This window comes from Mus pahari, chromosome 14, assembly GCF_900095145.1.
Source record: "Mus pahari chromosome 14, PAHARI_EIJ_v1.1, whole genome shotgun sequence".
Lineage (NCBI taxonomy): Eukaryota > Metazoa > Chordata > Mammalia > Rodentia > Muridae > Mus > Mus pahari.
Window position 1 is genome coordinate 13,161,996 of NC_034603.1, and position 11,607 is coordinate 13,173,602.

The window sequence follows — 11,607 nt, forward strand, 5'->3', positions numbered from 1 at the left end:
GGGGGGGGGGGGAATCTTGATCTTGGGCAAATCAAATTAGGGAAATCCAAGTCCTCTCAGTAGCTGCCTGCTGTAGGGAGCATGGGCCGAGCCCATGCAGGCACAGATGGCAGGAGACTGAGAGATGCTGTGTGAGTGGATGGGGGCTTCAGGCACGCCCACTCTGTTTGCTTTGACCACCCTGGTTTCTTTTCCTGGTAAGTGCTTCAACAGTATCATTTATGGGGCTGCTTCAGCGTAAGTCCTCTTCTGCCTAGACATTAAGGGATATTGTTCTTTCAGCTCGCCCCTTCCAGTTAATGCCTCCTGTCTCGGGAATAGCAGAGTTCAGTGCCCATCTCTCCTTGTTTAACTTTAGTGGACAGAAGTGAATCAGGTCAGACCGAGGTAGAAGAATTATCATAGTAGATAGTCACAGGGTTGAAGGGCAGCTCCATTCATTCGTTTGTTTATTTTTAGTCATTCTATTTTTATTATTTTTATTCACTTTACATCCAGATGATTCCCCTCCCAGTCCTCCCTTCACAATCCCTCTCCCCCCTTTTCCTCTGAGAGGATAGAGCCCCCCACCCCACTAAGCCCCTACCCTGGAACATCAAGTCTCTGCTCGGCTAGCTTCATCCTCTCCCATTGAGGCCAGACAGGTAGTCTATTTAGGGGAATGTAGTCCACAGACAGGCAGCAGCTTTAGGGATAGCCCCCCAGTCCAGTTGTTGGGGGAATACCATGAAGAGTGAGCTACATATCTGCTACATATGTACAGGAGGCCTAGGCCCTGTCCTTGTATGCTCTTTAGTTGGTGGTTCGGTCTCTGAGAGCCCCTAAGGGTCCAGGTTAGTTAACTCTACTGTTCTTCCTGAACAAATCCTGTCCCCTGCCTGAAGGGCAGTTCTTGACTCTGCTTGGCTCTGGGAAGCTACTGGTAAGTGGCTATCATCTCAGCTTTGAGACTGGAGTTTGGTTCCTAGGAACCCATGTGATAGAAAGAAAGACTCAACTCTTGCAGGTTGTCCTCTGATGTCCACATGTACGCAGAGGTGTGTGTGTGCACCTACACACAGAGATAAATAAATAAGCAAAGATGTAGAGAAAAGTGCAATAAAGCTATAAAGAAATCGCCCTTCTGTCTGAGATCGGCTTTTCTTTCTCTTAGTAGGGAAGTGTCCTTGAGACACAGAGCAGAACAGAAGTGAAGGGTGCCCCTCCCTCCATCCACCGTCTCATCTAGGCTTTTCTAGATTAATCTTTAATGTTCTTAGGAATTTAGTCACAAGTCAACTTTTGAAATCCTACTTCTTTTAGTTGCCTTCACTGGGGCTGTGGGGAGTGGGGCGCTAAGAGTTTATGTATCTGTCTTTGTAAAAGTCAAGCATGAAAGATAGATAATAAAATTAGACAACGAATAAATGTGTGGTTGAATGTGGAAGCACGAAGGGACCAGGCAGAAACTACAGAGCTTTAGGGTGGCCAAACACTGAAGAACTTTGTTAAGCAGTGGAGACTTAAGTGAATTGTGGGAGCACACCAGAATTATGAATGTTTATTTCTCTCTTCTCTCCCTTTTCCTTCACTCATTCTTCCAGAAGTGGATTCACACTGTCCACACTACTTTGTAACTTGATTTCTTAATTCATAATATAATGTAGACTTCTTCCACGAATTGTGTCAACTGTGCCTTCATTCTTTTTAGTGTCCAGAACTCCATGAATATAGATGTACATACACACATTTGCACTTTCAGCTACATCCCCACATGTATTGCATGTACACACATGTCTCTGCACATCTTTGTCAGTTTTCACTGATATGGTTAAAAAAAAAAAAAGACCAACAAAAAACCATGTTGGAAACTAATTAAGGGAGGAAGGATTTTCTTTGGCTCATTTTTCAGTGTTCAGCAGATAGTCCCATTCTGTTTCTGGGACCATGGTGGGGAGAAGCTGATCAACTCCTGAAGGCCAGGAAGCAGAAATGGGGATGTAGGGATGGCTCATGGCAAGGGACCGCCCCTAAGCACATGCCCCCAGAGACACACTTCCTCCAGTTAGCCTCTCAAAAAAACCTCTAGAAGCTCCAAAAATCATGATCCAGCTAGAGACATAGTCTTGCTAGGAGACTGTGAGGGGCATTGCATGGCCACATCTTAACTCTCTCTGTACCTTAGTGGGATGATATTGTAGATATTGGTGTGTTTCAGGGAATGCCAACTATATGGTGTGGTGTTGTGACCCAAAATAGAGAAACCTGTTTAAGCTAGCTTTTAACATTTTGTATACACCTTTCTTTCTGTGTGTAGTGACTTCTATCATTTCCTTTTTCCGTCTTCTTGACTCTGCCTAGTTTTTCATATGCCCATGCTTGAGCACCTTGGAGTCACAGCAGATAGATCTGGTTTAGTTCCTGTTATCATCAGGGCATCTGTGCTGTGGAGATGAGGACTATACATAAGCTGAAATACGTCTCTGGGGCCAAGAATGACATTTGGAGGAGGCGCTTTTGTGGGGGGGCTGGGCTAGAGTACACAGTGCCTATCCAGAGAGTCAGCTTTATTATTTTTTTAATCTGTGTGTCTCCCCAGTTCAGTGTACTTATTCATAAAGTTGTCCATTAACATTCATCCATTCATTCAATCATTTATTCACTGAATCATTTAATCCTGAATTCTGATAGTCTAGCTTAAGCTTTATATATGCTATGGACAGTTTCTATGTTCATGACACATACGAATTAGCAGAAGGGGAATGTGTAATGGGGAAAATTCCCAACCAAAATGCCTCAAAACATACGTAACAGGTCGAACTTCATTGTAGGAACTGTCCAAGAGAAAAACAGCCCAATTTAGATTAAGGGTGAAGTGTCAGGTAAGCCAGGAGACCGACTCTGACTCCCAAGAGGCAAGGGAAGTGGCAGAAGAGGGCAGGGCAGGAAGAGCTGCCCATCATAGGCTTTCCTGGACCTGAGGTCTGATGGAGCATGCCATGTTGGAGGGATCACAACAGGCCCATGAGGGTTGAGCTTGGCAAACTGGCAAGAAAGGGTGGCAGGTCAGTGGCCTGGCACTATGCCATGCCATGGATTTATTCAAAGTGCAGTGGGACACCGTTCAAAGGTCTTAGAAAATGAAATGGCATGGTCCCCTGGACACTGCAAAAAGATCAGGGAGATGGGACAGATCTATTAGATGGAGTCAAAGTGAAGACAGCAAGATCAAGGGGGAGGCTTTGCAGTCCTCCCAGAAATAAATAAAAGCACCTCTGTCGGAGATAGTGGTGATGGGGAGGGAGAGAAGCCATAGACTCAAGGGATGGGCCCTTACCCATAGTTAGCATCAAGCAAGCTGGAGGAGTTCCCTGAGGACATTTCACCCAGGAAGGACTGCAGTGAGGGTAGAGCCACCAAGAGTCTCTCTGTCTCGGTCTCTGTCTCGGTCTCTGTCTTTCTGTCTCTGTCTCTCTCTCTCTCTCTGTCTCTCTCTCTCGTGTGTGTGTGTGTGTGTGTGTGTGTGTGTGTGAGAGAGAGAGAGAGAGAGAGAGCGCGAGAGAGAGAGTGAGGGAGAGAGAGAGAGAGAGAGAGAGAGAGAGAGAGAGAGAGAGAGAGAGAGAGAGAGAGAGAGAGAGAGAGAAGAATGTATGTGAGGGAAGGAGAAAAGTATGTATTTTACCTACGGTATGGGGTAGAGTCCAGCTCCTGAGTAAACTTCCAGCCTTTTTCATTGACCAAGCATGGTTTTCCACAGTATAGTCCTGGGAGGAGAGCAGCCATGGGACAAAATATTACTTACAGTTGTACTTCAGATGCACAGGTTTTGGCTGAGGGTGGGTATTTTTTCAAAACACGACAGTTTCAGCTGGGGGTTATATATCTCAGGTAGAATCCCTAAGTTCAACCCCTAATACTATAGCATAGAGTGGGCACACGCCTGTAATCACACCCAGCACTGAGGGGTTGGAGGGGGGAGGATCAGAAGTTCAAGATTATCCTTAGCTATACAGCAAGCTTGAGGTTAGTCTTGGATACATAAGACCCTGTCTTGAAAGAGCAAAGAAATACATGCTTTTTTATTTACCCTTTTGAAACACCTTGGGATTTTTTTTTTTTTAACCTGGCAGTCTTAGGGTCCTAACAAACTAGGATATGTGTAACAGGGTTTGCTTTGCTCCTGGCTATTTTTCCTGGGTACTAATGTTTACAGTCAGGGTTGTGCTAGCCAGTGGACCCATTGTCCCCAGTTCTTGCAGGTGCTGGCCACCAAAGCCGGGGACTGAGCACAGACTCGTCACTTTTTCTGTTCACCTTCTCCTTCTTTGCATTATTATGGATTGCTATCTTTAATCTCAAGACGATGTTCAAAGGCAAACAAAACAGTCACTGTGCTGGGATTTTTGAGAGTCCCAGGGCTGTGGTTGAAGGAAGTGCCACCCATCAAAAAGAGAAGAAAAAAAAAAAAAAAAAAAAGAATCCATTTAATACAGAGTGACTGGGGAGGGGATCACTCATCAGTATCATTGACGCCTTCCACACAATTCGTGTGCTCTTGAGGGAAGAATGTTTGATCCACCCACGACCCTGAATATTCTCATTGGGTAGATGTAAGAAGACAGTGCCTCACATTGAACTCTGCCAATACTCGAAGGAGAGACCCCATCTTAGACTGTATGCCTGGTTCTGGGAGGGCCCCTCTCCCTCTCCTGTCCTCTGAACAGGGAGAGGTTAAGCCTGGCCATTAACCCCTAAGTGACCCAAATAGAATTTTCTGTCCCTAGGATCCGTTGATTGCCAGGTATGGCTTTGTGGTAATTCTAGCATTTGCAGCCTAGCAATCCGAACCTTCTGTCTGCTTCAATGATGATTTTACATTGTAATGGTTGGTACTAAATCCTTTCGCTCTTTTCTCCATAGCCGCTGTTGTGACAAGAAAAGCTGTGGCAACCGAAATGAGACTCCCTCAGATCCAGTGATAATTGACAGGTAGGGACCACTCTTCTTTCACTGGCGTCTTAGTCCTCATTATAATGAAACACCTGCTTTGTGTCGCTCACAGGCGAGGGTTGGGGACACATGGGGCTGAAGTTTGCCTGTTGGTCCTGACTTACACTGCGCCGAGAGATTGTGATTTTGGGGAAAGCCATATGGAATGTTCTTTGGAGGCCCTTTTCTCGGATGGCTCTGGTTTTGTGTCGGATGTGTGCCCATAAAGTAATATATATGCGTGTGTTCACTCCTCATTCTCTGTGGCTCAGTCCTCGTGCCGTACCAGGAAGCTTCAGAAATAAAATAATAATAGTTGGTGATTTATGAAATGCGGTTGGGTGCTTATAAATATTTAACTTTTATTTGAAAAATGTTTGAATCATTATCACTTTTAGCTACAGTAGTTCTGTTGGACGTAATCCATCTACATTTTAAGGTTTTATTTATGCATAAAAGCAGTTTAAAGAGATCTGTGAACGACGATTTTCCTACTGTTATTTCCGGGCTTGATTGCAGCTCCCACAGTACTGTAAGTTGATTAATTTATCCTGCTTGTCTTAATTATTGTGTTTTTAAACAGATCCATATTACTAATCTTACATGACCAAGTAAATCACTGTAGAGCAATACATCTGTTTCAGTCTGCCAGGGCAGTTTTGAGTCGGTGTGCACATATTATGCAGTGGCATTCCAAATATTCATTTTACATTTTAATTATTGAAATTCATTGTATGGAAACATGTATGATAAACCACTCGTTACATAGCATTACTCAGTGGGAGTTAAATGGCCTGGAAGCTTTATAGAGACTGTCAATTGTCAGCTAGGAAAAGAACTAGTGTCATCTATTCACTGGGGTGGTGTGTGTGTGGGGGGGGATGAGTCCATTCAAATAAGGCAGATTCCTTCATTGAGAAAATCAGCAATCAAATGGGCGTCCCTTTCTGAGCTTCGGTAATGCTGTCTAGGAGCAATCTGTCAAATTCTTTGTTTTTAAATTTTGGTTTATCCCTTTTCAGATAAAGAAACCAAGGCTTCTAGTTGGCTCATCTTAGTTTCTACCAAAATCGTCTTGGCTATGCCCTCTTCTGGTTCTTAGCTCAATATTTATCTCCAAGTAGCTTTGTTAAAGTTTCACTCTAGGCGAACATTCCAGTCAGAATGTTCACGAAAGAAGCTGTGAAAAATATATATACTTGATGTGCGCAATAACGTCTTGATCCCAAGTTAAAAGAGGCAAAAGTTCGACGTACAGTGATGTTGTCTGGTATCCACAGTGAGGATGGCATGCTCATCTGTGAGAGCAGAAATGGCATTCATACGCTGTATTTTCTGCTAAGTTGCTGTCATTTGTTTATGCCTTTCAGAACACGGCTTCCTTTTTGAAGCCCATATTTCTTACTTTTGCATGAAAAAGAAAACATCTCATCAAAGAGCCAGCCTGAACACCCCCCAAACTTTGAACTCATGAGGAATCTGTGGTGTCTAATCGTTCTTTTCGATTTCTGTGATGACAAGGGCCTACTGTGTCACCCGCCATGAAAACCACTTTTTGCTTGTGAATGGGTTAAGCTTTAAAGTTCTTCGTTGGGTTTTAAGCTGCGACTCTGATGCAGGAGGCTGATAGGACTGTGGCTTGAATAACATCTGATTTTGACCTGTTCCTGTGGGTTGCGATGGCAGGAGAAACTTGACTCAGCAGTGCTGTAATTAGCCCGCCCCATGTTTTTGAAACAGGATTGTGTTACCTGGGTTGCATTAGTGTGGCTTCTATTGTCGCCCGCCTTGCATCTGTCCCAGTAGGGTACTTAAAACGGTTTTTCTTGGCTGGGGGAGTTCAAACAATTTAGGCAGAAATAAGTCTGCACTTTATGCTGTTGGTGACTTTGGAGATATTATTCATGACATCTATATGACAGCTATACTTTTCGTTTCCCCACCCCCCACCCCTGTTTTGGTTAGAAAAAAATAAAAGCCCTGTACAGCTAATTTTATTTCATTAAGGAAGGGACACTTTAAAAATGTCTGAGACATACTGGATATGTTTAAGTCCCAATATACATTGATTTGCTGGTGTTTGCCATTCTCTGGCAACGAGACCAGTTGATTGGTAGGCAATGAGACCAGTTGATAGGCAGAGCTCCCAGTTGGTCATTTTTATTGGTATGTGAGTTCTCAAAGTTATTTGCCTCTTCATTTTGCCAAAGATTAAAAAAAGAAAAAAAAAATAAGCGTCCACTTTTGTCCCTGCCTATATGTGAAGTTTCCCCCCTCTGAAAGCGAGGCGTGAACCGCACTAGAATGTAGGCATGGAAAGACAAAAGAGAAAACTCCAAAATTGCCGAAAAGGGGTGGGGAGATTTGATGGCAATGGTGTTTGGATTTCAGTTTCCAATTTCGTTCTGTGTTGCTGATTGTATAATATCTGTTATGTGCTTAGGAGTTGATTTGCTTTCAGATTTATGGATTTGAGTGTCTGAGCCTGTGGTACTCAGCAGCGACAGTCAGGTTTTTCTTTCTTTTTTTAAAATAATATGCATACTGTATGCAACCTAAGGCAGAGGTATGGGCTGTGGTTAGGAGTTACCATAGCTTTAACACACAGCCACCTCTTTTCGAAAGCTAGTAAGTTTGAATTCCCTCTGTTTGACCTTCAGAATTTGGAAGAACCCTGCTATTTTTTTTTTTTTTTTAAATCAGTCAAAAGACTTTTTAAGCAGTGATTATTCAGGAAAGCTATTTATAGAGTAGATGGAAGAGGCTTTCTGGTCACACTGAAGTGGTGCAGGGCCAGGCATTTCTGTGTTAAAACTTGTCTACGTTATTTGTTGCCAGTGATTTGGAGACATCCATTTGGCAAATGTGTGTGTGTGTGTGTGTGTGTGTGTGTGTGTGTGGGCGCACGCGTGTGTAATGAAATTAACAAAACCAGCAGTAGGACAGACAAGTTTCTATTTCCTTCCAGTGGCATGCAACAAAGTAAGAAAATATGACCCAAATTACTTTTTTTTTTTTCAGTCATGACAATTTGTCAAAATGTTTATTGGAAAATTGCTGTGTGGTGTAGGAAGGGGGCATCTGGAGGCGACTGTTAGCTTACGTTTCTGTTCAATGCCAAATAGCTTGATTAAGAATCATAAAACCCCAGCCTGTGCCCAACGATCCAGATATTTGGGCTGTGCAGAAATGGGAAAAGTCAAATGTGTTATGTTCAATAGCTGATGAGCAGGAACGAACAACGGCAAATTTCATTATCTTTGAGATAAAGGGCTATGTGTGGTAATTATTGTTAAAGTAAAAAAGCAAAAAATGACTTCCAGTTATTGAATTAAGGTGGGGATTGATTTAACATTCACGCACGAACTCAGATTTGAATTTAAAAGGTTTGCAATACAACCCCTGTTTGGAAATTGAATACATCGTAGTTTTATTACTACAGTGGATATCCCTGTGTCCTAACCTTCTCCCTTAGAGTTATCTTAGTTCAATAAATAAAACCTCATTAGACTATTCCCATTTCAACGAGTTTATTAAATTTTGCAGGAGTAATTAGCATAAGCTGTGCTAATTTTTCTGGAAGACTAATGAGGGAGGTTCTTAATTAGGTTTACTTTGTAGGAATCAGAAGAGAGGATAAAAGAGGACAAAAGTCACGTAGGGTACTCTGTGTAGGGAACCCACTTTTTCGGGAACCACACAACAACTTCTGTTTCTCTATGGAAGCTTCATTATGTACCCTTTAACTGTACAGATTCAAAGTGAAGACTTTTTATTCAGTATTTAGTTTGAATTAGAAACCTTGCTTAGTTAAGAGAAAAATTATTTTCCTAGACTGTCTTGGAGTGGTGAGATGGATGAATACAGATGGCCTTACAAAAACATCTCTTTCTTCAAAATTTTAGCATAGAGTTCCTTTCACAGGGAGCGCTGATGCTTCTGGCTACACTACCTAGGGGCAGTGTGTCAGTTCAAATCTAACCCTTTCAGGGACATGGACAATATGGTTCAAATAGCCTGCAAGTCTCGAGTCCCCCAGAGCTAGTATTTCAAACTTAGATGTTTTTAAAAGGTCCATCAGCACGCACACTATTGTAAATGCCTTGCGTTTGCTGATTGCCACAATCTTACCTTGTCTGTCTTTTCCACTTGTAAGAGTCTCAGCTCCCATGCTTAGAGCTAAGAGAGACAGACCACAGTGACATGAAGAGAATATATGACTTCTGGGATACAAAATCCCTAGCCTGCTTGGAATTGTTCGTGCCACACTTATCTAAAGCTCTCCTGAACAGAAGAAAAAAGAGATGTCGCATTCTTCTACATCTGGGCCATTTAGGTAATATCAACTGGCTTCACAATGATTATAATGCAAAATGGAATTGTCAGCCAGGAAGTAAGTAGAATGCTCATTTCACCTGCCATAGGTCACTCGGATAGAAGATCTTGGCCGTGTTCAGATAGAAGTTTGTACTGAAGGTCCATGTTTTAATCTGAGAGGTCAGGGCGTAGAGGTCAGACTTGTAGGAAAGCAGTGCTAGGTCACCATCACGTTAGCTTCTTGACTAAGTTGTGACCATCAGCATGCCTGGGAAAGGACAGTGACATGTAGACTCAGGTCACTTGTAGGCAGTGTTTACCATTGGACATATGTGAGAGAATTTATTCCCTAGAATTTCTGAAGGCGTATGGGGTCTTCCAGCAAATACCCCCTTCTGTCTTATCATTGGTGGTAAATCCCCAAATCCATGCAAAATGCTGTCTGTCTCTGCCTCATAACAATGAAGTCTTTCACTTAGATAATTTCTCAACCTGTGGGACTCCATCCCATTGGCGGGGACTCTGGTGCCCCTTTCACAAGGATTGCATAAGACCATCAGAAAACACAGATATTTACACCATGCTTCACAAAAGTAGTAAAATTACAGTAGTAATTTCATTGAAGTAGCAATGACGTAATTTTATGGCTGAGGGGTCACCACAACACGAGGGACCGTACTTAAGGGTTGCAGCATTAGGAAGGTTGAGAACCACCGCCTTGGTTCTCAACATGAAGATATGCTCCCAAATGAGACGCTTAGCCAGGTTCATGACTTCAGTTTATTGCTCTTTCTCGAGCCTTATCTTCCTCTTTATTCTGTCATTCGGAAGGGCCAGTGAGTGAGCAGAGAACTGCTCGGCACAGCATGCAAGCTGCTGCGTAGGTCACCAAGAACCAGAGGTGCAAATACATTTCTCAGAGTTCTGAGAAACCTTCCATGCCACTCAATTCCCTAACTCTTGACTGTTCAGTTAAAACCGAAGGAAGAGGACTCCATTCTCTAAAGCCGCCCTAGGCAGGATCATTGCTGTCCTTTTGGCTGCTCTGAGGGGCTTAGATCTTTCCACTGTGGAGAGTCAGCATGGATATGGAGCATGAATTTACAGTTGTTTTCTAGCCCTAGTGCATTTAAAGATTTGTTTTCTCCATGGGAATTCACATGTGATTATTAGCAGTGAGACTTATGTAAGCAAATATCATTTTCAATTTTACATTTGTCAGATGGTAGCATTCTGAGGATGAGCTGAGCCCTGAACACTTGGGTATGGTCTGCTACTGTGAAAAAAAAAAAAAAACAAAAAAAACCCCTAATACAATAAGCTAATAGCATTCTAGATTCCATTTACTATCAGCTATTCTCAAATACACAACCAGGATACATTAAAATGCATCTCAAATATGCTGACAGTAGATCATAATGCCAAGTACTTTTACAGGGTGTTACGCTATGGTAGACACTGTCTAATAAGCAACAGTGGTTTTCCTGTAAAGGAAATCATGGCACAACTTCCAAGAAATGTGTTCAGCAGAGCTTCAGGGCATTGACAAGCGTGTGTATGTGTGTGTGTGTGTGTGTGTGTGTGTAAAACACACGGTTTATCTTTGCGTTTCATATCCTCATAAGTTTGTTTCTGTAACCATGTGGGACAATGCAGGAAAGCACTACAGTCTCATGTGGGCCAGCGCTGTAGCAGTTACTTGGCAATGATAGTTCATCAGTATAATAAACATGCTCTTACTTTCGAATAAGTTGCTTTGAGCTGAAAACAAGCAAAGCAAAGCCCCTGTAAGGATGGCTTCATTGGTAGAAATTCTCATTCCATTCTCATTACCAGCGCCTGGCTAAACTCTCTAATTAAAAAAAAAAAAAATCTGGCCAGATATAAATAACCCCCCCACAAAAAAAAAGAAAGGAAAAGAAAAGAAAAGAAAAGAAAAAAGAAAACCCACTCACTTAGACGTTCCAGACTAAAGAGACGGTATTTTGATCATTTTAATTTGCATGAGATGTTATCTAAAATAGACTACCAATTCTTTCTTCCCTTTCCCTCCTCCAGCCTCCCCACCTCCCCTATCCATCTCTTTATAAGCCATGTAACCATACACTGTTCAGGACAGTATAAAAGTGACTCCTATTGCAACCAACGAAATATGGTGAACAGTGCAGGTTTGTCTGTGGTTGCGAGCTGTCTTTACAAGTGTGGGTAGATGAAGATAAAGCTCCCTTGCAAACTATTTCTCCAGTTACAAGCTTTTGTCCAGAAGCAAATGAGGGTTTTAATGTTACAGTACTTGCTATAATAGAATTTTAATTGCCTTAA

General features: G+C 42.5%; 1 protein-coding gene across 5 annotated transcripts in view; it reads left to right on the forward strand.

Annotated features, from left to right (window-relative positions):
* The window catches only part of Ebf1 (EBF transcription factor 1), a 387,719-nt gene that overhangs the window by 20,628 nt on the left and 355,484 nt on the right, over positions 1–11,607 (forward strand). For all 5 annotated transcript variants that reach the window (XM_021211996.2, XM_021211997.2, XM_021211998.2 and 2 more), the window contains exon 6: positions 4,900–4,968. In XM_021211996.2, the coding sequence (XP_021067655.1) occupies positions 4,900–4,968 (69 nt within the window). The remainder of the gene's footprint in view (positions 1–4,899; positions 4,969–11,607) is intronic.